General features: G+C 43.1%; 1 protein-coding gene across 1 annotated transcript; it reads left to right on the top strand.

Moving 5' to 3' along the window:
• The first annotated feature begins 16,154 nt into the window (after window positions 1-16,154).
• LOC134294544 (somatostatin-2-like) lies at window positions 16,155-24,974 on the top strand. The gene is made up of 2 exons (XM_062966053.1): window positions 16,155-16,428; window positions 24,401-24,974. Exons 1-2 carry the CDS (start codon window positions 16,327-16,329, stop codon window positions 24,620-24,622), a joined length of 324 nt encoding a protein of 107 aa, XP_062822123.1. The 5' UTR covers window positions 16,155-16,326; the 3' UTR covers window positions 24,623-24,974.
• Window positions 24,975-25,911: the final 937 nt, after the last annotated feature.

Consider the following 25,911-nt stretch of genomic DNA (forward strand, 5'->3'; position numbering starts at 1 on the left):
AGGCCTAAGTGAGGCCTAACTTTGCCTGTCCCTGGGCTGAGTGGGTTGCTAGGAGACCAAGTGAGCGGAGCTTAGCGTTCTAACTGGCAGCAATTTACTTTTTACTTTTTTACTTTTTTTTACTTTTTTACTTAATTTACTTTTTGTTGTATCAACCTAGAGGCGTGGAGGAGGGGTTGTGCAGTCAATTTTCGAGGTTGTGGGGTGTTTAGTTTTGTTGTTTTGTCGGTTGCCAGGATTCCATCACTCTTATATATATATATATATATATATATATATATATATATATATATATATATATAAACATTTCTTGGGGCTCCACGAGAAACATTTGCTTCAAAAAAGGGCTCCACAGCTGAAAAGGTTTGAGAACCCCTGGTCTATGATGACGTTGGTCTACCTCTGGGCCAAGTTTGGAAACTCCATTTAGCTGAAAACATGGCCACAAGATAGACGACAAGAACATCTAAGACTGAACATATTCTTCCCATACTAAAATCACTCTATTGACGGCTCATTAGTGTTGCTTTTGACCATTAAAGGTTTGGATTCAGATTATCTGCAGGTTATGCTCTGTACACTCAGATCTTTTGGAGGACTCCAACCAGCCAGAACAATGGCAATGGTCACCAAGATGCACCTTTATATTGGCCTAAATGGAAGAGATGTAACCAACAGTCCATAGCTCCATTTGCGGGGAGATCTTATCCTGCTCAAAATAGGGACAAATAAAGGAACGAAGGAGGAAAATATGGACGGAACGAGAGCAAAACCACTGACCCCCAGCAAGCATGCGGCTACTTGTCCTCCCAAATGGCCTTCAGATCCAGCCCAGTAGCCCATTGCTACATAAAGAGGAGCAGAGAGGACCATCCGCCACGCTCCTTTGTCCTTTCTAACAGCTCAACTTGGATGCATCGGACTCACCATGAGAACATTGCTCCTTCTTCTGGTGGTGGCCGTTCTCCTGGCTTGTTCCGTAGGGGAGTCAAATACCAACGATAAAGAGGAGAAGAAAGGCAAGCAAGACGAAAATGACGACTCGTTCAAGGGGAAAGTAAGTGAATAGTGGGTTGCTGTGAGTCTTCCAGTCTGTGTGGCCATGTTCCAGAAGCATTCTCTCCTAACGTTTTGCCCACATCTATGGCAGGCATCCTCAGAGGTTGTGAAGTCTATTTGAAACTAGGCAAGTGGGGTTTGTATATCTGTAGAATGATGGGAGAAAGAACTTTTATCTGTTTGAGGCAAGTGTGAATATTGCAGTTGGCCACCTTGATTAGCATTGAAAAGCCTTGAAGCTTATACTACTACTGATGACCGAGACCCCGGCTTTCAAATTAATTTGAACCCGCAGCGGAGAGTTCCGCAGATCCATCACCAAAAGGAACGGAGCGGGACCGCAGCAGACTATTATCAAAAGATCTTTTTTTCTTCACTTTCCCCTTCCCTGAACTATGTAACAAATCCCCCAATAAAAGTAGCATTTATTTTAACAGTAACACTCTCTATCTGGTTATTTTGTGTCTTTCTCTGACTCCTTCCTTTGCATGCAATTTCTCTCTCTCTCTCTCTCACTAACCCGTCTGATCTTTAAACCCTGGCGGAGGCTTCCCCGCCATAGGTTAATACAGCGGACGATACAAATTGGCTCATATCTTTATCAAAATTACCCCTGGCACGCTCTTCTTTTAGTCCTAATCCTTTCTAAGGCTCCTGACTCAAGGACCACCAGCGGAACCAAAATCGGTCCAGTTCTCGGCACCTCATCAGCTGACTGTCAAACGGAACCGACTGCTCCTTTCAAGCCAGACTGCTCTCTTCCAGCCTTATCCCGGACTTTCCTCTCTCCGCGACCCGCGGGATGGTTTTAGGAGATCCCTGGTCCCTTTCTGTGAACTGGGGATGGGGGGATCGCTCTCCCGCTGGGGAGACATAGTTCTCCAAGGACCTTCGCCCTCTCTACAGCCTGCCAGGAGGGTGCCTGGACGGGCGCCCTCCACGTTTCATTCATACCTTCATAATTTTATGAAGGAGAAGAACACTTTTCCCCAGACCTATCCCTGAACTTATGAAATCTTATACTTCCAAAGACTGCAACCCACATGTGCCCCTTCCCCATGCCATCTCTATGAATTCCTTCCACCACAGATGAACTCTTTTCCTCATGTATCCGTGAATTTTCATATTCTATGTACCTGGACACCCTCATGAATCACTGTTGTATGAATTTCTAATCGTTGGGCTAACTTCATGAATTGTGAGATCATGCTGCTAAAACTTCACTTTTATGAATTTCCATATTGGGTTCCCCAGATGTTGTGAACTTCGTTCTTATCAAATGTTTTCAAATTGTTTATATCATTCATGATTCCCCTTCATGCAATGTAACCCACCTCTATGGATTCTCCCTTACTTCCTTGAAATCTATCTATCTGCCTATATGTATTTGTACTCTTTGGGATCCCCGGAAGATATGTATTTTTCCCAGCTGGGTTTATATTCCAACTTTATTTTATTTTTCATTTTATTTCATATAATTGCCAAGTCATGAAATCAGATAGGGAATATTTCGAACTCAACTTGAACCCCAGGACCTGCCCCATTTTCTATGACCCAGGCTTACCTTCCCAAAAACAAAAGGTTAATCCGCTGTCGCTTGACCTAATCAGATTCAGATTGCATGGACAATATAGGGCAGGAATTAATCCGATCCTTCCTGCTCAGTCATTTCATTGTTTCAATAACTCCCGCCTTCTCCTCTCTGATTGGCCCGAGTGGGGACAAAAAGCAGCTCCCTATTGGGCCAGCAGAGCAAGGCGGGAAACGAAAGCCCGCCTCGTTCAACACTCTAGCCTATCCGCGATCAGATGGGCGGGGGAGCGGGGCGGGAAATTCAAGGGGCTGTCAGACTGAAACATTGTATAAATATGGCTTTATTTGGGTTATATGGTACCCTAGTAGACTGAATGATCACTACTAGAGTCCTTTTCAGCTGAATCGCTCAATAAAGACTCCTTGGCGGATTTTCCTTCAACTTTGGCGGACCTTCTTCATTTCGGCTTCAGGTTGTATTGCGGCTCATATTCTCCTATTGGCTCCGCCAAGGTCCGTTCTCTCAGGACCGGATCGGCTCTCTCCTTAAGGGGCCCGATCCCCTAAAAACGCGGTCGACAACACTACTACTACTACTACTACTAATAATAATAATAATAATGCAAAGCCTCTGGCATAAACCAGTACAGGTGGTCCCAGTGGTAATCGGCACACTGGGTGCCTTGCCAAAAGATCTCCGCCGGCATTTGGAAACAATAAACATTGACAAAATTACGATCTGTGCACATTATCTGGGATCTACACGCATCATCTGAAAATAATAATAATAATAATAATAATAATAATAATAATAAATCACACAGTCCTAAACACTTGGGAAGTGTTTCAAAGGCTTCAAAGGCTGGCTGCTTCCTGACCGAGGGAATCCTTTGTTGTTAACTGGCCCTGATTGTTTCTTGTCTGGAATTCCCTTGTTTTCTGAGTGTTGTCCTTTATTTACTGTCCTGATTTTAGAGTCTTTTCATACTGGGAGCCAGATTTTGTTCTTTTCCATAGTTTCCTCCTTTCTGTTTAGATTAGGGATCCTCAAACTTTTAAAGCAGAGGGCCGATCCACAATCCTTCAGACTGTTGAGGGGCCGTATTATCATTTGAAAAAAAAAATGAACAAATTCTTATGCACACTGCACATATCTTATTTGTAGTGCAAAACAACAATGACAACAATGAAAGACCAATACAATATTTAAAAATGAAAATAATGTTAACCAATAATTTTAACCAACTATCAGGATTTCAATAGGAAGTGTGGGCCTGGTTAATTAGGATTGTTGTTATTGTTGTGTATCTTCAAGTCATGTCAGACTTTGGGTGAGCCTAAGTCCAAAATTATTTATTTATTCATTTACTACATTTATTTACTACATTTATATCTCACCCTTCTCACCCCGAAGGGAACTCAGAGCAACTGTATGTACATACAATATATTGTATTATTAGCATAGCACAATGTTAGCATTATATATTACTATATTGAACTATACCACTATACTGTAATATTATATGTAATATATAACATATAATTAATATTATTATATGGTATTATTATTAGTATTGTATAAAATGATGATATTATTATCAATATCATATGTATATACAATATATTATATTATTAAAACTGATATAAAAATATTACATTATAAATGAGGGCAGGGGCCAGGTAAATGACCTTGGAGGGCCGCATCCGGCCCCCGGGCCTTAGTTTGGGGACCCCTGGTTTAGATTGTCCACGTGCTTCTTGTGGATTTCAATGGCTTCTCTGTGTCATCTGACATGGTTGTGAGAGTGGTCCAGCATTTCTGTGTTGTCAGATAATATGCCATGTTCAGGTTGGTTCAGAAAGACATGGGAAGCAAAATGGAAAGACTTAATTTACAGAATAAAGGGGAAAGACAAATATAAGGAACTAGCTTTGCCCGGCCACGTGTTGCTGTGGCTTATGGGAATCATTTGTTGGCCAGGTGGAATAGCAGCGAATAGCCTTGCAGCCTCAAAGCCTGGCTGTTTTCTGGAGTAGCTGGAGTAGCACCCTCAATCACTTCCTTTGTAGGGGAATCCTTGTTTGGCCGGCTTGAACTGCACTGAATAGTCTTGCAGCTTCAAAGCCTGGTCACTTTCTCCATAGGGCATCCTTGCTAGGCCAGGTTGAATGGGGCGGAGTAGCCTTGTGGCTTCAAAGCCTGGGGGGTTTTCTATCTCGAGGAAATCTTGGTTGGCCAGGTTGAATAGCCTTGCTGCTTGCAAGCCTGGCCACTTTCTCCCTTGTGGAATCCTTGGTTGGCCAGTTTGAATAGCAATGAATAGTCTCAGTGTGGCAGGTATGAATGCTGCAATTAGCCACCTTGATTAGCATTTAATGGCCTTGCAGCTTCAAAGCCTGTTTGCTTCCTGCCTGGGAGAATCCTTTGTTGGGAAGTGTTAGCTGGCCCTGATTGTTTCCTTTCTGGAATTCCCAATTTCCCTGCTCTCAGAGTGTTGCTCTTTATTCACTGACCTGGTTTTAGAAATTATATTGTTCTGTATTATTATACCACAGTAATTATTTCATATTACAGTAGAGTCACACTTATCCAACATTCGCTTATCCAATGTTCTGGATTATCCAACACAGTCGGCCTTTTAGTAGTCAATGTTTTTGTAGTCAATGTTTTCAATACATTGTGATGTTTTGGTGCTAAATTCATGAATACAGTAATTACTACATAGCATCACCGCGCATTGAACTACTTTTTCTGTCAAATTTGTTGTATGTGCTTAATTTGTAAAATCATAACATAATTTGATGTTTAATAGACTTTTCCTTAATCCCTTCTCATTATCCAACATATTCGCTTATCCAACGTTCTGCCAGGGTGTTTATGTTGGACAAGTGAGACTCTTCTGTATATTTATAATCTTATATTATCTGCTTAGAACTGGATTGTATGAGGCTCCTTCTACACAGCTGTATAAAATGCACACTGAAGTGGATTATATGGCAGTGTGGACTCAAGATAAACCAGTTCAAAGCAGATAATATATGATTATAAATGGGTAAATGTAGACCTTGAGTCTACACTGCCATATAATCCAGTGCAAATCAGATGATCTGTATTTTGTAGGCAGTGTGGAAGAGGCCTGATTGAACTGGCCCTGGGCACCATTAAATGGCTGAGTGTGTTGGTAGGAGACAAAGTGGGCGGAGCTTAGCCTTCTAACTGGCAGCAATGGGGAAAAAAACAATTATTCCTCTCCCTCTAATTAGGACTTTATTTTTCTTGGTTTTTTTATGTCTAAACACAGCGGGGACGACCATGTCTTTTGTGGCCAAGTTTCGTAGGTTCAGGGTGTTTAGTTTCGCTGTTTACTTTAAGGCAGAAATGGTCAGAACATTTTTATATATATATTAGCTGTGCCCGGCCATGCGTTGCTGTGGCAAAGTATGGTGATATGGGAAATAAAGTATTGAGGAATTGGTGGTATTTAAGGTAAAGGCTAAAGGTTTTCCCCTGACATTAAGTCCATTATAAATGGGTTATATAGCTGTGTGGAAGGGCCTTGAGTCTACACTGCCATATAATCCAGTTAAAATCAGATAATCTGTATTTTATAGGCAGTGTGGAAGAGGCCTAAGTGAGGCCTAACTCTGCCTGTCCCCTGGGCTGAGTGGGTTGCTAGGAGACCAAGTGGGCGGAGCTTAGCCTTCTAACTGGCAGCAATTGGATAAAAACAATTATTTCTCTCCCTCTAATTAGGACTTTATTTCATTACCCATATATATATATATATATAAAACAAGATTATCCTCATGACCGAACAATCGTAATCGTAAGGGGGAGGGAAGGGAAGGGAGAAAAAGGGGGAAGAATGTAAACATGTGTTACCAATGGAAAATGTTCTGAATGTTTGCATAATTTTATGCAGCACCATTTACAATAAAAATAAATACATTTTAAAAAAGAAAGAAACCTAGCCAGAGGTTATATAAATCCCAGCAACTACAACTCCCAAATGTCAAACTCCACCATATTAAGTCAGAGAAGTCAAGCGCCTGACTCGCTTGAAGGCAAGTCTCCACATCCTTATATAACTTCTTTTCCTTTCTATGAACAGCTTTCTGAATTCTGGGACGCCATCAAAAGCACTGCTGTTAAGGTTGGGATTTTCTCCTTGGAAGCAGCCAGGAAATTTGTCCCCGGTTTGCTGAAGAAACTGGAGAGTGCATGGGCAGAGGAAGGAAAAGCAAAACTATCAGAATAATCTTGGAGTAGCACCAACACGTATCAGGCTCTGCTTCAGAGATAGGGTCTAGTAAAACCACGTCTGGGTGATTCTTGCCTTACAGAAAGCCCATGAAGGGAACCTGAAGATCATATAACCTCCAACTATCCAACACTTGAGGAAAACTGATCTCCATTTAAAAAAGCAATAAATGGTAACGGTATCTTAATAAATATTTTCCTCAATGTCTCCTGATTGTTTTCTTTCCTTTCCTGTTTTGCAATGGCTGGGAGTCAGAATTTCCCAAGGTCCATACCTTCTCTGGGTGCATCTACACTAGGCTTGTCCGATCGATGAACAAAATGTTTCAATTCTCGTTTCAAAAGTAGGGGGCACTGGCGCTTCGATATAGAAAGTATTTCCGATTTTTTCACCTAAAAATTTAGGATATTTCCGAAAATTCGTAATGATTCTAAATGTTTCTAAAATGGCAGACGCGCATGCGCAATCGCCAAAAAAAAAAAAAGGAACCGGGGAGGGGGACATTTACAGGGCTCTCCCGCCCTCATTTCTTGAGCTATCCTCATCAAATTTGCAATGCCCTTGCAAGTTGTGCAAAGATACTTTGAAAACTAGAAATTCCCTTGCTATATTTGTAAGCAAGAAGGACACTGGAAATCAATGGTGTCTCTGGCTATGTAATCCCACAAGCCTCAACCCAATGCCTTCCATTAGAAATGGACCAGTGACCACCATGCCAAGCAATGCCCTGACAAGGAGTGCAAAGATACTTCGAAAACTAGAAATTCCCTTGCTAAGAGAAAGAATCATGTTAGGCTGAGCTAAGCTCCCATTCAAGGTAGGTTGCAGAAACAAAAAAATTTAAAAAATATTTTTAAAAACACATTTAAAAAATTGGGGGGGGGGGGGGTTAACAAAACATTAAGAGACAATTAGAGAATGGGCCAACAATGGTTCAAATTACATTGCTGGTTACGCTGTGAGACAATGTCTCGGAATGCGTATCAAAAAGCGAGAACAATCCAAAATAATTCCGATATACGATTCAAAATGATTTTTTGGACATGTCTAATCTACACTGGGGAATGAATGCCTTTGCACCCCACTTTAAATGCCATGGCTCCATACCCTTCTCTGGGTGCATTTACAATATGGTATGAATACCCTTGCACTCCACTTTAAATGCCATGGCTCTATGCGATGGAGTCCTCCTGGGAGTTATAGTTTCCCAAGGTCCATACCCTTCTCTGGCTGCATTTACAATATGGTATGAATGTCCTTGCACTCCACTTTAAATGCCATGGCTCCATGAGGTGGAGTCCTCCTGGCAGTGCACCTGAACAGGAGAATAAATACAGTAGGGACCCATTGTAATTGTAAATAGTAATAATAATAATAATAATAATAATAATAATAATAATAATAATAATAATGGCAATAATAATAATGGGGTATAAATAAAGTATTATTATTATTATTATTATTATTATTATTATTATTATTATTTACAATGGTATGGTATGGACCTTGGGAAACTATAGCTCCTGGGAGGACTCAATCGCATGGAGCCATGGCATTGAAAGTGGGGTGCAAAGGCATTCATTCCATATTGTAAATGTACCCAGAGAAGGGTATGGACTTTGTGAAGCTATGACTCCCAGGACTTCACAGCATGGACACATGGCATAATAATAATAATAATAATAATAATAATAAGAAGAAGAAGAAGAAGAAGAAGAAGAAGAAGAAGAAGAAGAAGAAGCATTTAAAATAGCTCCCTACTGCATTTATTCTCCAGTGCAGGTGCTTTGAGGCTGCAAGGCCATTCACTGCTATTCCACCTGGCCAAGAAATGATTTCCATAAGCCACAGCAACACATGGCCAGGCACAGCTAGTCTATATATATAAAAGGGTAATGAAATTTCGGCCTAGGACAAAAAAACAAAACTACACATCCCAGAAACACTAAACCTAGGAGCACAACCCCTCATCCATGCCTCTACGTTCATACAACAAAAAGAAAAGAAAAATAAAGTCCTAATTATGGGGAGAAGAATAATTGTTTTTATCCAATTGCTGCCAGTTAGAAGGCTAAGCTCCACCCACTTGGTCTGCTGTCAGTTAGAAGGCTAAGCTCCACCCATTTAGTCTCCTAGCAACCCACTCAGCCCAGGGCCACTTCAATCAGGCCTCTTCCACACTGCCTATAAAATACAGATTATCTGATTTCAACTGGATAATATGGCAGTGTAGACTCAATATGAGCACCGACCCCCAGAGTCAGACACGACTAGAATTAATGTCAGGGGAAAACCTTTACCCTTTACTTTAACTACTAGACATGTCCAAAAAATGGTTTTGAATCGTATATCGGAATTATTTCGGATTGTTCTCGCTTTTTGATACGCATTCCGAGACATTGTCTCACAGAGCAACCAGCAATGTAATTCGAACCATTGTTGGCCCATTCTCTAATTGTCTCTTAATGTTTCGTTAATCCCCCCCCCATTTTTTAAATATATTTAAAAAACCTACCTTGAATGGGAGCTTAGCGCAGCCTAACATGGCTGCCATTCCCCAGTCAATCAGAAGCTTCCACGATGGACGCAAAGGTGGGGGCTAACATCCTCTGCGTCCACATGGAAGATTGCCATACAAGCCCGGTGTGTAGTGATTGCGCATGCACGTCCGCCATTTTAGAAACATTTAGAATCATTACGAATTTTCGGAAATATCCAAAAATTTTGGGTGAAAAAATCGGAAATACTTTCTATATCGAAGCACCAGTGCCCCCTACTTTTGAAACGAGAATTGAAACATTTTTTCATCGATCGGACATGCCTATTAACTACCACCAATTCCTCAATACTTTATTTCCCATACCACCATACTTCGCCACAGCACAGCTAGTATATATATAAATCCTTGATAGCGCTAAGACCTAAAGCCTTCCTTTCCAAATGCTAATGCGTTCTCTTGCTGAGATATCCGATATCTCCCTTGGACAACACATAGGGATCTTAAAGGGCTTACACAGCTTTGCTGGAGGGCGAGCTTGTAATCTGCGGCGGCCCAGCGCTCCCACACGGTTCACTCAAACGATATGTAAAGTGGGAGCCTTGCATTTAATTAAATATGCAAATGAGCATTACGAGAGGTGATCCGAGTTTCGCAATCTCAGAGCAAAGCTCCAAGAGTATCTCAGGTCTATCCCATATCAATTGCGGGATCTCCAGGATCAATGTCAGAAGATGAAATGCTTCGTGACCAAAGTCAGTGGAGAGTAAGTAATGCTGTAACCTGAGAGTAAGTGAACAAACGTCCTGCGTTATATCCTGTAGAGCTGCCTTACATAACATAATCTCATATCAAGGCTTTCGGCTGGGGGCGATTTCGGTGATTTTCCCCCCCTGCCGTCACCAAAATCCCTATTTATATGCAATCGCAATTTCAATACATTAGAGCAGGGGTCCTCAAACTTTTGAAGTGGAGGGCCGATTCATGGTCCCTCAGATTGTCGAGGGGCCAAATTATCATTTGAAACAAAAAATGAACAAATTCCTATGATCACTGCACATGTCTTATTTGTAGTGCAAAAAAAAAAAACCCAGCAACAATTATTTACTTATGTATTACATTTATACCCCACCCTCTCTCACCCCGAAGGGGACTCAGAGCGGCTTACAAATTGTATGTACATACAATATATTATATTATTAGCATAGCATAATATTAGCATTATATATTACTATATTGTACTATACCATTATACCGTAATATTATTCGTAATATTACATTTAATATTTAATATACTAGCTGTGCCCAGCCACACGTTGCTGTGGCAAAGTATGGTTGTATGGGAAATAAAGTATTGAGGAATTGGTAGTAGTTAAGGTAAAGGGTAAAGGTTTTCCCCTGACATTAAGTCCATTATAAATCATCATCCTCATCATCACCAATTACTTATTAATAGCCCTCCTAAATGGATTATATAGCTGTGTGGAAGGGCCTTGAGTCTACACTGCCATATAATCCAGTTCAAATCTGATTATCTGTATTTTATAGGCAGTGTGGAAGAGGCCTAAGTGAGGCCTACCTCTGCCTGTCCCCTGGGCTGAGTGGGTTGCTAGGAGACCAAGTGGGCGGAGCTTAGCCTTCTAACTGGCAGCAATTGGATAAAAACAATTATTCCTCTCCCTCTAATTAGGACATTTATTTTTCTTTTCTTTTTGTTGTATGAACGTAGAGGCATGGATGAGGGGTTGTGCTCCTAAGTTTATTATTTATTTTATTTATTTACAGCATTTATATTCCGCCCTTCTCACCCCGAAGGGGACTCAGGGTGGATCACATTACACACATCAGGCAAACATTCAATGCCTTTTTAACATAGGACAAAGACAAACAACAAACATAGCTCCGAGCGGGCCTCGAACTTATGACCTCCTGGTCAGTGATTCATTGCTCTCCCGTCTGCGCCACAGCCTCGGGCCAAGTGTTTCTGGGATGTGTGGTTTTGTTGTTTTGTCCTAGGCTGAAATTTCATTACCCTTTTATATATAGATAATTAATATTATTATATTATACAATATTATTATATTGTATTATTATAATTAGCCGCCCTGAGTCCCCTATTGGGTGAGAAGGGCGGGGTAGAAATACTGTAATAAATAAATAAATATTATATTGTATTACATTAAAAAATTTTATTAGCAATATTATATGTATACACAATATTTATTTTTTATTACAATATATTATATTATTACCATATCATTCATTTACAATATTTCATTTACAATATTGGTAAATGAAAAAACAATACAATATTTAAAAATAAAAATAATTTTAACCAACATGCTGTAAACTTATCAGGATTTCAGTGGGAAGTGTGGGCCTGCTTCTGGCCAATGAGATAATCAAGTAGGATTGTTGTTGTGCCTTCAAGTCATTTCAGACTTTGGGCGAGCCTAAGTCTAAAACTAGGGCGGGGGCCAGGTCAATGGCCTTGGAGGGCCGCATCCGGCCCGCGGGCCGTAGTTTGGGGACCCCTGCATTGGCGCATATGAGTGCCTCTATTTCAGTTTATATTCTTAATAACACTCAAAAATTGGGGAGTGCAGCTGGAGTTCTGGAAAATAAAACGCTGGCAAAAAAAATAGGATGCCCAAGTTGATATGTTCCAGCAAACAGAGGCAAACGTTCCTTCCCAAATTCGAGAAAACGAAGCAAACATCAATGGGTTATTAAGGATTTGATCTTTTTTGTAGAGGTAAGATGGGGTGGAAAGAGGTCCCCAAAGGTCAAGACTCCGATCGAGATGGTCAACCATGAGCACCACAACCTGCTTCAGCTTTACATAAAGTATTACCGTATATACTCAAAGATAAGCTGAGTTTTTCAGCCCTTATTTATGAGCTGAAAAAGCCTTCCCCGGCTTATAATCGGATCAAGATCAAGTCAGCAGCGGAGCCTGGAGGCCGTTGCTTGCAATATATGATATATTTATCTCTCATCTTACCCTCCCTTATCAGTGTTTTCTTTTCCAAAGCCTCCCTTGCTCTTAATCAAAGGAATGTTTTGAAAAGGGAAAGAAGCCCTCGCAAGTCAGGAAGAAGAATATTACCCATTAATCTTATAAAAGCATTTTCACCTGAAATATTTGTTAACCTCTGCTACAGATATATAGGCCTTTCCCTCTGCAAGCCTTTGCAATCCCTGTTACCGTTATATTTGTATCTATCTATCTATCTATCTATCTATCTATCTATCTATTTACATTAATTTTATATATGACTTTCCCCCTCCATCTTCTACAATCAGACAACATCTCCTTGTCTTCAACAAGAAGGCAACTTGGCTCCATCATTAACAAGACAATGATTTTGTCTCTACAAGTAGACCACTTCTCTCCATCTTCTACAACAAGACAATTATCTCCATTTTCTAGAACAAGACAGTTATCTCCATCTTCTACAAGAAGACAGTTATCTCCATCTTCTACAAGAAGACAGTTATCTCCATCTTCTAGAACAAGACAGTTATCTCCATTTTCTAGAACAAGACAGTTATCTCCATTTTCTAGAACAAGACAGTTATCTCCATCTTCTAGAACAAGACAGTTATCTCCATCTTCTAGAACAAGACAGTTATCTCCATCTTCTACAAGAAGACAGTTATCTCCATTTTCTAGAACAAGACAGTTATCTCCATCTTCTAGAACAAGACAGTTATCTCCATCTTCTAGAACAAGACAGTTATCTCCATTTTCTACAAGACCGTTATCTCCATCTTCTAGAACAAGACAGTTATCTCCATCTTCTAGAACAAGACAGTTATCTCCATCTTCTAGAACAAGACAGTTATCTCCATCTTCTAGAACAAGACAGTTATCTCCATCTTCTAGAACAAGACAGTTATCTCCATCTTCTAGAACAAGACAGTTATCTCCATCTTCTAGAACAAGAGTTATCTCCATCTTCTACAAGAAGACAGTTATCTCCATCTTCTACAAGAAGACAGTTATCTCCATCTTCTACAAGAAGACAGTTATCTCCATCTTCTAGAACAAGACAGTTATCTCCATCTTCTACAAGAAGACAGTTATCTCCATCTTCTAGAACAAGACAGTTATCTCCATCTTCTACAAGAAGACAGTTATCTCCATCTTCTAGAACAAGACAGTTATCTCCATCTTCTACAAGAAGACATCTCCATTTTCTCCAAGAAGACAGTTATCTCCATTTTCTACAACAAGACAGTGATCTCCATCTTCTACAAGAAGACAACTTCATTTTATCTCCAACAAGAAGGCAACCTTACTCAATCCTATTTTGTTCCAACTTCTACAAGAAGACAACTTTGCTCTATCTTCAACAAGAAGGCAACCTGACTCCATCTTTGACAAGAATATGATCTTATTCCAACCTCTACAAGGAGACAACTTCACCATCTTCTACAAGAAGACAACCTCACTTTATCTTCAGGCAATCTGGCTCCTTCTTCTACAAAAAGATGATCTTGTTCCAACTTCTCCAAGAAGACAACTTTGCTCCACCTTCTACTCAAAGACAACCTGGCTTCATCCTTGACAAGAAGACTAGCTCTCTCTACCTTCTACGAACAGCTGGAAGGCTGGGTTGTTGCATGTTTTCCGGGCTGTATGACCATGTTCCAGAAGTATTCTCTCCTGATGTTTCGCCCACATCTATGGCAGGCATACACAGAGGTTGTGAGGTATGGAGAAACTAAGCAAGAAAGGTTTATAGATATATCTGTGGAAGTCCAGGGTGAGAGAAGAAGAAGGCTCTTCAGATGTTTGAAGGACCTCAAGTCAACTCTCGGGCATCTGCTTTCCTACATTCATGGCTCCTTGGGGTTCTTCAAAGTGTTACTGTTGTTATTGTTCAATGCCTTCAACTCAACTGGTTGATGCAAAGGTTTGCCACGACTTTCCTTTGAGACTCAGGATTTGAACCTGACTCTTGTCAAAGACTTCAACCATTCTTTCCTGTATGCTTTCGTGTGTATATATTTTACTTTCACTTCTCTCAGCATCCAGGTGTCGGTGTGTTGAAAAACACTTCCACGCCCACGTTATTGTTGTGGTTCAATCTGGTGATGATGAAAGGGGATTTGTGTAACAGCAGTTTGTTCCTGGGAATGTTGATGTTTCTGAAATCCAGTTTGAACAGCAGTGTGTCCCTGGGAATGTTGATATTTCTGAAATGCAGGTGGATTCAGAGTGTTGATAGCTTAGAAAAACAGACAAAACAGAGGACTGTGGATGCCTCTGAGTTTAGCAGAGATGCTGCCAAAGTTTGTGATAAGGATGACCTTTCACTGGAGTCTGAAAATTGTCAACAAAGTCCAGATGGGAACGACGGGGATGAATTTGTGTTAGACAGGGATTCCAGGTTGAAATTGAAATCGGGCTCCAGACGGTCTGTGAGAATTGGAGGCAAGCGTGGGAGGGCTAGAGTTCAAAGGAATGTGTTTTTTGGTTGCAAGGAGATTTTAAAAGGAGATGTAATTTGGGAAAGATTTTATTCAGAGCAACATTGCCGTTGAAGATACAGTAGAATCTCACTTATCCAACACTCGCTTATCCAACATTCTGGATTATCCAACGCATTTTGTAGTCAATGTTTTCAATACATCGTGATATTTTGGTGCTAAATTCGTAAATACAGTAATTACTACATAGCATTACTGTGTATTGAACTACTTTTTCTGTCAAATTTGTTGTATAACATGATGTTTTGGTGAGTAATTGGTAAAATCATAACCTAATTTAATGTTTAATAGGCTTTTCCTTAATCTCTCCTTATTATCCAACATATTTGCTTATCCAACATTCTGCCGTTTTTTTGTTGCAAGGAAATTTTAAAAGGAGATGTAATTTGGGAAAGATTTTATTCAGAGCAACATTGCCGTTGAAGATACAGTAGAATCTCACTTATCCAACACTCACTTATCCAACATTCTGGATTATCCAACGCATTTTTGTAGTCAATGTTTTCAATACATCATGATATTTTGGTGCTAAATTCGTAAATACATTAATTTCTGCATAGCATTACTGTGTATTTAAGTACTTTTTCTGTCAAATTTGTTGTATAACATGATGTTTTGGTGCTTAATTTGTAAAACCATAACCTAATTTAATGTTTAATATGCTTTTCCTTAATCTCTCATTATCCAAGATATTCGCTTATCCAACATTCTGCTGGCCCGTTTACGTTGGATAAGTGAGACTCTACTGTACAACTCTGGAGAAATGGATTTTAATCATATGTTTTATATCTTTATATTGTTTTAATTGTTTTATTGGATTTTCATTGCTGTTTTAATTATGTGTAGGCATCGAATTGTTGCCAATTTTGTACGCCGCCCTGAGTCTCTTCGGGTGAGAAGGGCGGGATATAAATGTTGGAAATAAATAAAAAATAAATAAACTCTTGCTTAGTTTCGGTTCATGCCTCGTTTCATGTGTTTGGATTATTATTTGAAGCTCATGTTTTCTGGTTTCTTTGGATTTGCTTGGTTTTTGGGACTCTGTACTTTTATCTACGAAGACTCTGAACTGTGTTTCATGGATTGCACTCTCAATTGGAGTATTGCTCTCTTAAGTTTTGCTATTCTTTATCAATAAACTGAAAAACCCAAGCCTGCTGTGGTGCAATGTGTGTGTTGTAGTGAGGTGAGACAGTTCTGATGATTTCCCACCCTCCGCCACCACTTTGGTGTGCAACCCTGGGCTTCTTTGGATCTGCTCATTTCCCTCGACCCTCCCTTGGAAAGGCATTGGGCTGCCAGGCAGGCTTCCTCCGCCTGCGTCACTTGGTACCCCACTGGGGACGGTGAAGAGGGGGAGAGGGCTTCATAAAAGGAGATGCTCCAAGCCTCCTTTGGCAACCAGACCGAAGAAGAAACCGACGACGACGCTCTGCCTCTCGGCTTTCTCCCAAACAGGCTAGACTTGGCTCCACCATGCAGATGATGGGACGGCTCCTTGCGGTTCTCCTCCTGGTTTGGACGGTCAGGGCATCCGCTTTGCCTGGCGAAGACAAGCTCTCGGCACAGAGCAGCCGGGTAAGTCCCACGAGGATGGAAAGAGGGGACCTTGCTTTCTCTCATGGCCTTTGCACACAGAGCCTGCCTGGGCCAGGGATTCAGGGGTCAGAGGCACATTTGTCACTTGGAAATTCCCCTTGAATGGGTCTCAATGGGGAAGGCGGTCAAGGCTCCGAGCTGGAAAGAGATCAGAGCACAAGGGAGGGTTTGTCCCCTTTAGGAAACAGTGAAATAGAAAGGGAATGGATGGAGAGGTTGAGGAAACAGAAGGAAGGAAGGAGAGAAGAGAGTCAAAGAGAGAAGAGGTGGAGAGGAAAGGAAGGAAGGAAGGAAGGAAGGAAGGAAGGAAGTAAGGAAGGAAGGAAGGAAGGGGAAAATAAGGAAAGGAGGAAAGAAGGATGGAAGGAAGGAAGGAAGGAAGGAAGGAAGGAAGGAAGGAAGGAAGGAAGGAAGGAGGGAGGGAGGGAGGAAAGGAAAGAAGGAAGGAAGGAAGGAAGGAAGGAAGGAAGGAAGGAAGGAAGGAAGGAAGGAAGGAAAGAAGGAAGGAAGGAAAAAAGGAAGGAAGGAAGGAAGGGAAAAAAGAAGAAAGGAAGGAAGAGAGGGAGGAAGGAAGGAAGGAAGGAGGAAGGAAGGAAAGGGAAAATAAGGAAAGGAGGGAGGAAGGAAGGAAGGAAGGAAGGAAGGAAGGAAGGAAGGAAGGAAGGAAGGAAGGAAGGGGAAAATAAGGAAAGGAGGAAGGAAGGAAGGAAGGAAGGAAGGAAGGAAGGAAGGAAGGGGAAAAAGGAAAGGAGGAAGGAAGGAAGGAAAGAAGGAAGGAAGGAAGGAAGGAAGGAGGGAGGAAAGGAAAGAAGGAAGGAAGGAAGGAAGGAAGGAAGGAAGGAAGGAAGGAAGGAGGAAGGAAGGAAAAAAGGAAGGAAGGAAGGGAAAAAAGAAGAAAGGAAGGAAGAGAGGAAGGAAGGAAGGAAGGAGGAAGGAAGGAAAGGGAAAATAAGGAAAGGAGGAAGGAAGGAAGGAAGGAGAAAATAAGGAAAGGAGGAAGGAAGGAAGGAAGGAGGGAGGGAGGAAAGGAAAAAAGGAAGGAAGGAAGGAAGGAGGAAGGAAGGAAAAAAGGAAGGAAGGAAGGAAGGAAGGAAGGAAGGGAAAAAAGAAGAAAGGAAGGAAGAGAGGAAGGAAGGAAGGAAGGAGGAAGGAAGGAAAGAAGGAACGAAGGAAGGAAGGAAGGAAGGAAGGAAGGAAGGAAGGAAGGAAGGAAGGGGAAAATAAGGAAAGGAGGAAGGAAGGAAGGAAGGAAGGAAGGAAGGAAGGAAGGAAGGAAGGAAGGAAGAGAGGAAGGAAGGGGAACATAAGGAAAGGAGGAAGGAAGGAAGGAAGGAAGGAGAAAGGAAGGAAAAAAGGAAGGAAGGAAGGGAAAAAAGAAGAAAGGAAGGAAGAGAGGAAGGAAGAAAGGAAGGAGGAAGGAAGGAAAGAAGGAAGGAAGGGGAAAATAAGGAAGGAAGGAAGGAAGGAAGGAAGGAAGGAAGGAAGGAAGGAAGGAAGGGGAAAATAAGGAAGGAAGGAAGGAAGGAAGGAAGGAAGGAAGGAAGGAAGGAAGGAAGGAAGAAAGGAAGGAAGGAAGGAAGGAAGGAAGGAAGGGGAAAATAAGGAAAGGAGGAAGGAAGGAAGGAAGGAAGGAAGGAAGGAAGGAAGGAAGGAAGGAAGGGGAAAATAAGGAAGGAAGGAAGGAAGGAAGGAAGGAAGGAAGGGGAAAATAAGGAAAGGAGGAAGGAAGGAAGGAAGGAAGGAAGGAAGGAAGGAAGGAAGGAAGGAAGGGGAAAATAAGGAAAGGAGGAAGGAAGGAAGGAAGGAAGGAAGGAAGGAAGGAAGGAAGGAAGGAAGGAAGGAAGGAGAAAAGAAGGAAGGAAGGAAGGAAGGAAGGAAGGAAGGAAGGAAGGAAGGAAGGAAGGAAGGGGAAAATAAGGAAAGGAGGAAGGAAGGAAGGAAGGAAGGAAGGAAGGAAGGAAGGAAGGAGGACGGAAGGAAGGAAGGAGGCAAGGAAGGAAGGAAGGAAGGAAGGAGGGAGGGAGGAAAGGAAAGAAGGAAGGAAGGAGGAGGAAGGAAAAAAGGAAGGAAGGAAGGGAAAAAGAAGAAGAAAGGAAGGAAGAGAGGAAGGAAGGAAGGAAGGAAGGAAGGAAGGAAGGAGGAAGGAAGGAAGGGGAAAATAAGGAAAGGAGGAAGGAAGGAAGGAAGGAAGGAAGAGAGGAAGGAAGGGGAACATAAGGAAAGGAGGAAGGAAGGAAAGAAGGAAGGAAGGAAGGAAGGAAGGAAGGGGAAAATAAGGAAAGGAGGAAGGAAGGAAGGAAGGAAGGAAGGAAGGAAGGAAGGAAGGAAGGAAGGAAGGAGGGAAGGGGAAAATAAGGAAAGGAGGAAGGAAGGAAGGAAGGAAGGAAGGAAGGAAGGAAGGAAGGAAGGAAGGAAGGAAGGGGAAAATAAGGAAAGGAGGAAGGAAGGAAGGAAGGAAGGAAGGAAGGAAGGAAGGAAGGAAGGAAGGAAGGAAGGAAGGAAGGAAGGAAGGAAGAGAGGGAACGGAGAGAGAGAAAAAGGGAAAGGATGCAGGTAGGAAAGAGAGAGAGAAAAAAAGAAGAGGGGAGAATAGGGTCAGGGGAGGAAGTATGCAAGGATGGAGGGAGTGAAGGAAGGAAGGAAGGAAGGAAGGAAGGAAGGAAGGAAAGAAAGAAAGAAAGAAAGTAAGTGAGTGAAGAGAGAGGAGAAAATAAGCAAAGGAGGAAGGAAGGGAGGGAGAGAGGGAAGGGATGAAAGTAGGAAAGAAATAGAGAGAAAGAGAGAAGAGGAGGATAATAGGGTAAGGGGAGGAAGGAATGCAAGGATGGAGGGCGGAAGGGAGAGAGGGTGAGAAGGAAGAACGGGGAAGGATGAAGGTGGGAAAGAAGGGCGGAAGAAGAGAGAGAGGGGGAAATAAGAAAAGGATGGAATTGAGATAGGGAGAGGAGGGAGGGAGAAGGGAGGAAGGAGAGTGAGTGAAGAGAAGGGAAAATAAGGTAAGAAGGAAAGAAGGGGAGAGAGGGAAGGGATGAAGGTAGGAAAGAAATAGAGAGAAAGAGAGAAGAGGGGGATAGGGAAAGGGGAGGAAGGAATGCAAGGATGGAGGGAGCGAAGGAAGGAAGGAAGGAAGATGGAAGAAGAATGAGTCAAGAGAGGGGGGAAATAAGGTAAGGAGGAAGGAAGGAACAAAAGGAGGGAGGGAGCGAAGGAAGAGGGGAAAAAAGGAGGAAGGGAGAGAGGGAAGCAAGCAAGCAGTACTTTATTGAGAAGGTGGAGTGCGTACAGGAATTGGCAGCCGCAACAAAAAGCAAATCAGCGACCCAAAGGAGACCATCTCCACCTGGATCTACTTGAGAATAAGACCTTTCGAGAAAGGTGGACCTCCTCCCTTGATTCCCAGGTAAGTCAGGAGGCTGCTTATAGAGATGAAAAGCAAGAGGAGTGGACAAGGAAGGAGGGAGGGAGACAATCCAAGCAAAAGAGACAAGGGTTTTTAAAAGCTGGATCTTGGGAGAAGCCTTCACTTCGGCTGATCTGCACCTGTTTTTGCTTTTATCATGGGTCTTAAATCCAAGAGGTGTGGCTCTTTTAAGTATACAGCGGTGGTTCCCAACCTTTTTTTTTTTAACCAGGGACCACTTGACCAGGGACCTCCTTGACCAGGGACCTCCTTGACCAGGGACCTCCTTGACCAGGGACCTCTTTGACCAGGGACCACTTTGACCAGGGACCTCCTTGACCAGAGACCTCTTTGACCAGGGACCACTTTGACCAGAGCCCTCCTTGACCAGGGACCTCCTTGACCAGGGACTTCCTTGACCAGGGACCTCCTTGACCAGGGACTTCCTTGACCAGGGACCTCCTTGACCAGGGACCTCCTTGACCAGGGACCTCCTTGACCAGGGACCACTTTGACCAGGGACTTCCTTGACCAGAGCCCTCCTTGACCAGGGACCTCCTTGACCAGGGACTTCCTTGACCAGGGACCTCCTTGACCAGGGACCTCCTTGACCAGAGCCCTCCTTGACCAGGGACCTCCTTGACCAGGGACTTCCTTGACCAGGGACCTCCTTGACCAGGGACCTCCTTGACCAGGGACCTCCTTGACCAGGGACCTCTTTGACCAGGGACCACTTTGACCAGGGACTTCCTTGACCAGAGACCTCTTTGACCAGGGACCACTTTGACCAGAGCCCTCCTTGACCAGGGACCTCCTTGACCAGGGACTTCCTTGACCAGGGACCTCCTTGACCAGGGACCTCCTTGACCAGGGACCTCCTTGACCAGGGACCTCTTTGACCAGGGACCACTTTGACCAGGGACTTCCTTGACCAGAGACCTCTTTGACCAGGGACCACTTTGACCAGAGCCCTCCTTGACCAGGGACCTCCTTGACCAGGGACCTCCTTGACCAGAGCCCTCCTTGACCAGGGACCTCCTTGACCAGGGACTTCCTTGACCAGGGACCTCCTTGACCAGGGACCTCCTTGACCAGGGACCTCCTTGACCAGGGACCTCTTTGACCAGGGACCACTTTGACCAGGGACTTCCTTGACCAGAGACCTCTTTGACCAGGGACCACTTTGACCAGAGCCCTCCTTGACCAGGGACCTCCTTGACCAGGGACTTCCTTGACCAGGGACCTCCTTGACCAGGGACCTCCTTGACCAGGGACCTCCTTGACCAGGGACCTCTTTGACCAGGGACCACTTTGACCAGGGACTTTCTTGACCAGAGACCTCTTTGACCAGGGACCACTTTGACCAGAGCCCTCCTTGACCAGGGACCTCCTTGACCAGGGACCTCTTTGACCAGGGACCTCCTTGACCAGGGACCTCCTTGACCAGAGACCTCTTTGACCAGGGACCACTTTGACCAGAGCCCTCCTTGACCAGGGACCTCCTTGACCAGGGACCTCCTTGACCAGAGCCCTCCTTGACCAGAGACCTCCTTGACCAGGGACCTCTTTGACCAGGGACCTCCTTGACCAGAGACCTCCTTGACCAGGGACCTCTTTGACCAGGGACTTCCTTGACCAGGGACCTCCTTGACCAGGGACTTCCTTGACCAGGGACCTCCTTGACCAGGGACCACTTGACCATGGACCTCTTTGACCAGAGACCTCCTTGACCAGGGACCTCTTTGACCAGGGACCACTTGACCAGGAACCTCCTTGACCAGAGACCTCTTTGACCAGGGACCACTTGACCAGGGACCACTTGATCAGGAACTTCCTTGACCACAAACGTCTTTGACCAGGGACCTCCTTGACCAGGTACCTCCTGACCAGGGACCTCTCTCCAACATTAGTACCAAAAGGGTTACAAATCAGTTTTTGGCCATCTTTAGATTTGGCTTGGTTATTTGTGATGCTCATTGAGAAATTTACATTGGATACAGACCACATCAGCTCGAGTTTCTGATACAGAACACATGCCATCCAGTCGTCGCCATCTATTCGCCCACAGAAAACCATATTTAATCATCTAGAGCTGATGTGGTCTATCCAATGCAATGTTCTGAATCAGTACCCCAAATAACCCCAGGAACAGGCCTAAAAACAAAGACTCCAAGGAAAAAAAATGTTTTGTTTGGGCTGTGTTATTATCTGTAGTAGAAACGGTGAGGAAGCAGACCATATTTTAGTTCTTGGGACCACTGGTGGTCCACGGACCACAGATTGGGAACCACTGGTTTAGAGGCACCAAAAACTGTTGAATTGTCCCCTGTCCTTAACAGAAATCTATTCTTTCTGGCAAGGAATAGTTTAAAACATCACCTTTTCAATTGACTTTCTGGAAGGAAGAGAAGATCCCCATTAAAAGAAACTGAGAAAATGAAGGATGCTGGAGAAGCCCCCACATATTTGAACTTTTAACCTGAGTCCATTTCTATGGGGAAGAGAATCTGTTTATAGAATCATAGAATCTTGGAGTTGGAAGAGACCTCGTGGGCCATCCAGTCCAACCCCATTCTGCCAAGAAGCAGGAAAAACATATTCAAAGCCCACCTGACAGATGGCCATCCAGCCTCCAAAGAAGGAGCCTCCACCACACATTGAACTTTGAGCCGTGATATGTTGCTGTTAAGAGATCATTTGTCCCAGCATTTACTTTTTAATAGTCTAAGGGGAAAGGAAGATAATAATAATAATATTAATAATGATAATAATAATAATAATAATAATAATAATAATAATAATAATAATAATAATGAAGGAGACAGAAGGCCTGATCTTTGCAGCCCAGGAGCAAGCCATCAGAACAAATGCAATTAAGGCCAAGATCGAAAAATCAGCCGATGACCCAAAATGCAGACTGTGCAAGGAAACCGATGAAACCATTGATCATATCCTCAGCTGCTGTAAGAAAATCGCACAGACAGACTACAAACAGAGGCACAATTATGTGGCCCAAATGATTCATTGGAACTTATGCCTCAAGTACCACCTCCCAGCAGCAAAGAACTGGTGGGATCACAAACCTGCAAAAGTATTGGAAAATGAGCACACAAAGATACTGTGGGACTTCCGAATCTAGACTGACAAAGTTCTGGAACACAACACACCAGACATCACAGTTGTGGAAAAGAAAAAGGTTTGGATCATTAATGTTGCCATCCCAGGTGACAGTCGCATTGACGAAAAACAACAGGAAAAACTCAGCCGCTATCAGGACTTCAAGATTGAACTTCAAAGACTCTGGCAGAAACCAGTGCAGGTGGTCCCGGTGGTGATGGGCACACTGGGTTCCGTGCCAAAAGATCTCAGCCGGCATTTGGAAACAATAGACATTGACAAAATTACTATCTGCCAATTGCAAAAGGCCACCCGACTGGGATCTGCAGCATCATCCGAAAATACATCACACAGTCCTAGACACTTGGGAAGTGTTCGACCTGTGATTTTGTGATACGAAATCCAGCATATCTATCTTGTTTGTTGTGTCATAAAATAAAATAATAATTTTACAGTACTCACCTCTCCTTGGGGTTCCAGCAGTTACAGATTTTTTTTTTTTTGTATCCTTGAAACTTACAATTCTTGGGCACTTCTGAAAAACATAAACACATTCTGTAAGAAGTAGGGATGAAATTCTAAATCGTCACAAACGAAACTCGGGAAGAATTATCATTGAGAAATTGCATGTTGTATGTGTTCAATGTATTTGTCAAATATTTTGATAACGGCCAATAGGCTAATCAATAAAATGTATTTGCATTGAGAAATTGTTATGAGTTACAATTCAAAATATCCTCGACATTCAACATAAGCAGGTTCTCTTGGTCCAGATCCGACGTTGGCTGGGTTCTCTGGATGCAGCTGAACTACAAATCCCAAAATCAAGGTCCATTCAATGTTCAGTTGGTCCTGGGCTTCTCTGTGTCAAGTTTGGTCCCAGTCCATTGTTGGTGGAGGTCACAGGTTCTCTGGATGCAGGTGAACTACAACTCCCAAAATCAAGGTCCATTCGAGTCACAGTTTCTGTGGATGCAGGTGAACTACAACTCCCAAAATCAAGGTCCATTCGAGTCACAGTTTCTGTGGATGCAGGTGAACTACAACTCCCAAAATCAAGGTCCATTCGATGTTCAGTTGGTCCTGGGCTTCTCTGTGTCAAGTTTAGCCCCAGTCCATTGTCAGTGGGGGTCTGGATGCAGGTGAACTACAACTCCCAAAATCAAGGTCCATTCGAGTCACAGGTTCTCTGGATGCAGGTGAACTACAACTCCCAAAATCAAGGTCCACTCGATCAGTGTATAGATTATTATCCTTCGTTTGTCTCAAGGGCCTGCATGGATTTTCTTCTCCTTGGACTCTTTCTTGGTGGACTAAGACTTGCCATTGAGGATGCAACTGTACCGTTGATCATTGCAATTTCTTGCCTTCTTTTCACCTCTCTGTCCCATTCTTTCTTTCTCCCCATTGTTTGTGTCCGTTTCATCCTCCTAGGAGCAGACCAAAGCCCGCAAAGTCCTGATCCTGAAAATGCTGGCCGACCTCTTGGATGGGGCAGAAGTGGGTCGGGAGCCAGCTCCTTCCGAATCGGAAGACCCACTGGAGAGCAAACTGGAGGACGAGGCTTCGGTGCTGGGGAGGCTCTCCCAGCTCACCCAGCGAGACCGCAAAGCCCCGTGCAAGAACTTCTTCTGGAAAACCTTCACCGCTTGCTAACGCCCCTCTCGCCCTTTGCACCTCCTTCCCCAATCTTCCCGCCGTGTCATGTCTCGAACACAAACATCCATCCAAATGTCTGGTCTCCAGAAAGAGGCAGGATTGTTCTTTGTTCTTTGTTTTCGGAAAATGGCTCAGGTCTGCAAAGGACCTGGAAAAGTTTGATCCAAATGTGAATGACTCTGTCCCAGTTTTCCCAGCTTGAATGCAACCAGCGGCCCCATCCCATTTGTGGTTTTGTTTCGCCTCTGCTTTTCGGTTTGTTTGTTAGTTTTCCAACAATGCAAACTGTCTCGTTACGGTGATTCCATGAACAAATAAAGCAAGGCCTCGGCGGGCCTCTTCTCCCGGCCCAACCGATTCCTTCTTGTCTCCTTCTTCTTTGGGATGTCCAGGTTTTAATCTGGACTAGATACTAGACATGTCCAAAAAATCGTTTTGAATCATATATCGGAATTATTTCGGATTGTTCTCGCTTTTTGATATGCATTCCGAGACATTGTCTCACAGTGCAACCAGCAATGTAATTCGAACCATTGTTGGCCCATTCTCTAATTGTCTCTTAATGTTTCGTTAATTCCCCCCCCCCCTCCATTTTTTAAAATATATTTTAAAAAATATTTTAAAAAATTGTTTCTGCAACCTACCTTGAATGGGAGCTTAGCGCAGCCTAACATGGCTGCCGCTCCCCGGCCAATCAGAAGCTTCCACGATGGACGCAAAGGTGGGTGCTAACATCCTCTGCATCCACATGGAAGATTGCCATACAAGCCCGGTGTGTAGCGATTGCGCATGTGCGTCCGCCATTTTAGAAACATTTAGAATCGTTACGAATTTTCGGAAATATCCAAAAATTTTGGGTGAAAAAATCGGAAATACTTTCTATATCGAAGCGCCAGCGCCCCCTACTTTAGAAACGAGAATTGAAACATTTTTTTCATCAATCGGACATGCCTACTAGATACACCTCGGTATCTTGCAGACTGAACAAATATCGCACTACTTAAACTGCCATGACGACAACCCATAGAACCCTAGGATTTATAGTTTGGTAGAATTCTTGCCAAAGCTCTCGAGTGCTTCTCCAAAACATAAACCCCATGGAGTGGTGCAGGACCGATTCAGTCCTTTTCGAAGCAAACGTTTCTCACGGAGCCCCAAAGAGAGGTTTATATATAATGTTATATAATATTATACACACACACACATATATAATCGTGTCAGAAGCGAATTGAGAACATAAATACAAGTCGCTTCTGGTGTTGTTGGGGACTGGCCCGGAGGGGAAG

The sequence above is a fragment of the Anolis carolinensis genome, unplaced genomic scaffold (assembly GCF_035594765.1).
Source record: "Anolis carolinensis isolate JA03-04 unplaced genomic scaffold, rAnoCar3.1.pri scaffold_15, whole genome shotgun sequence".
Classification (NCBI taxonomy): Eukaryota; Metazoa; Chordata; class Lepidosauria; order Squamata; family Dactyloidae; genus Anolis; species Anolis carolinensis.

Excerpts from the sequence above, each read along its gene's own strand:
- LOC134294544 (XM_062966053.1), top strand. The coding sequence starts at position 16,327 with ATGCAGATGATGGGACGGCTCCTTGCGGTTCTCCTCCTGGTTTGGACG. Across the intron at positions 16,429-24,400 it reads TCTCGGCACAGAGCAGCCGG|GAGCAGACCAAAGCCCGCAA; the intron begins GTAAGTCCCACG and ends TCATCCTCCTAG.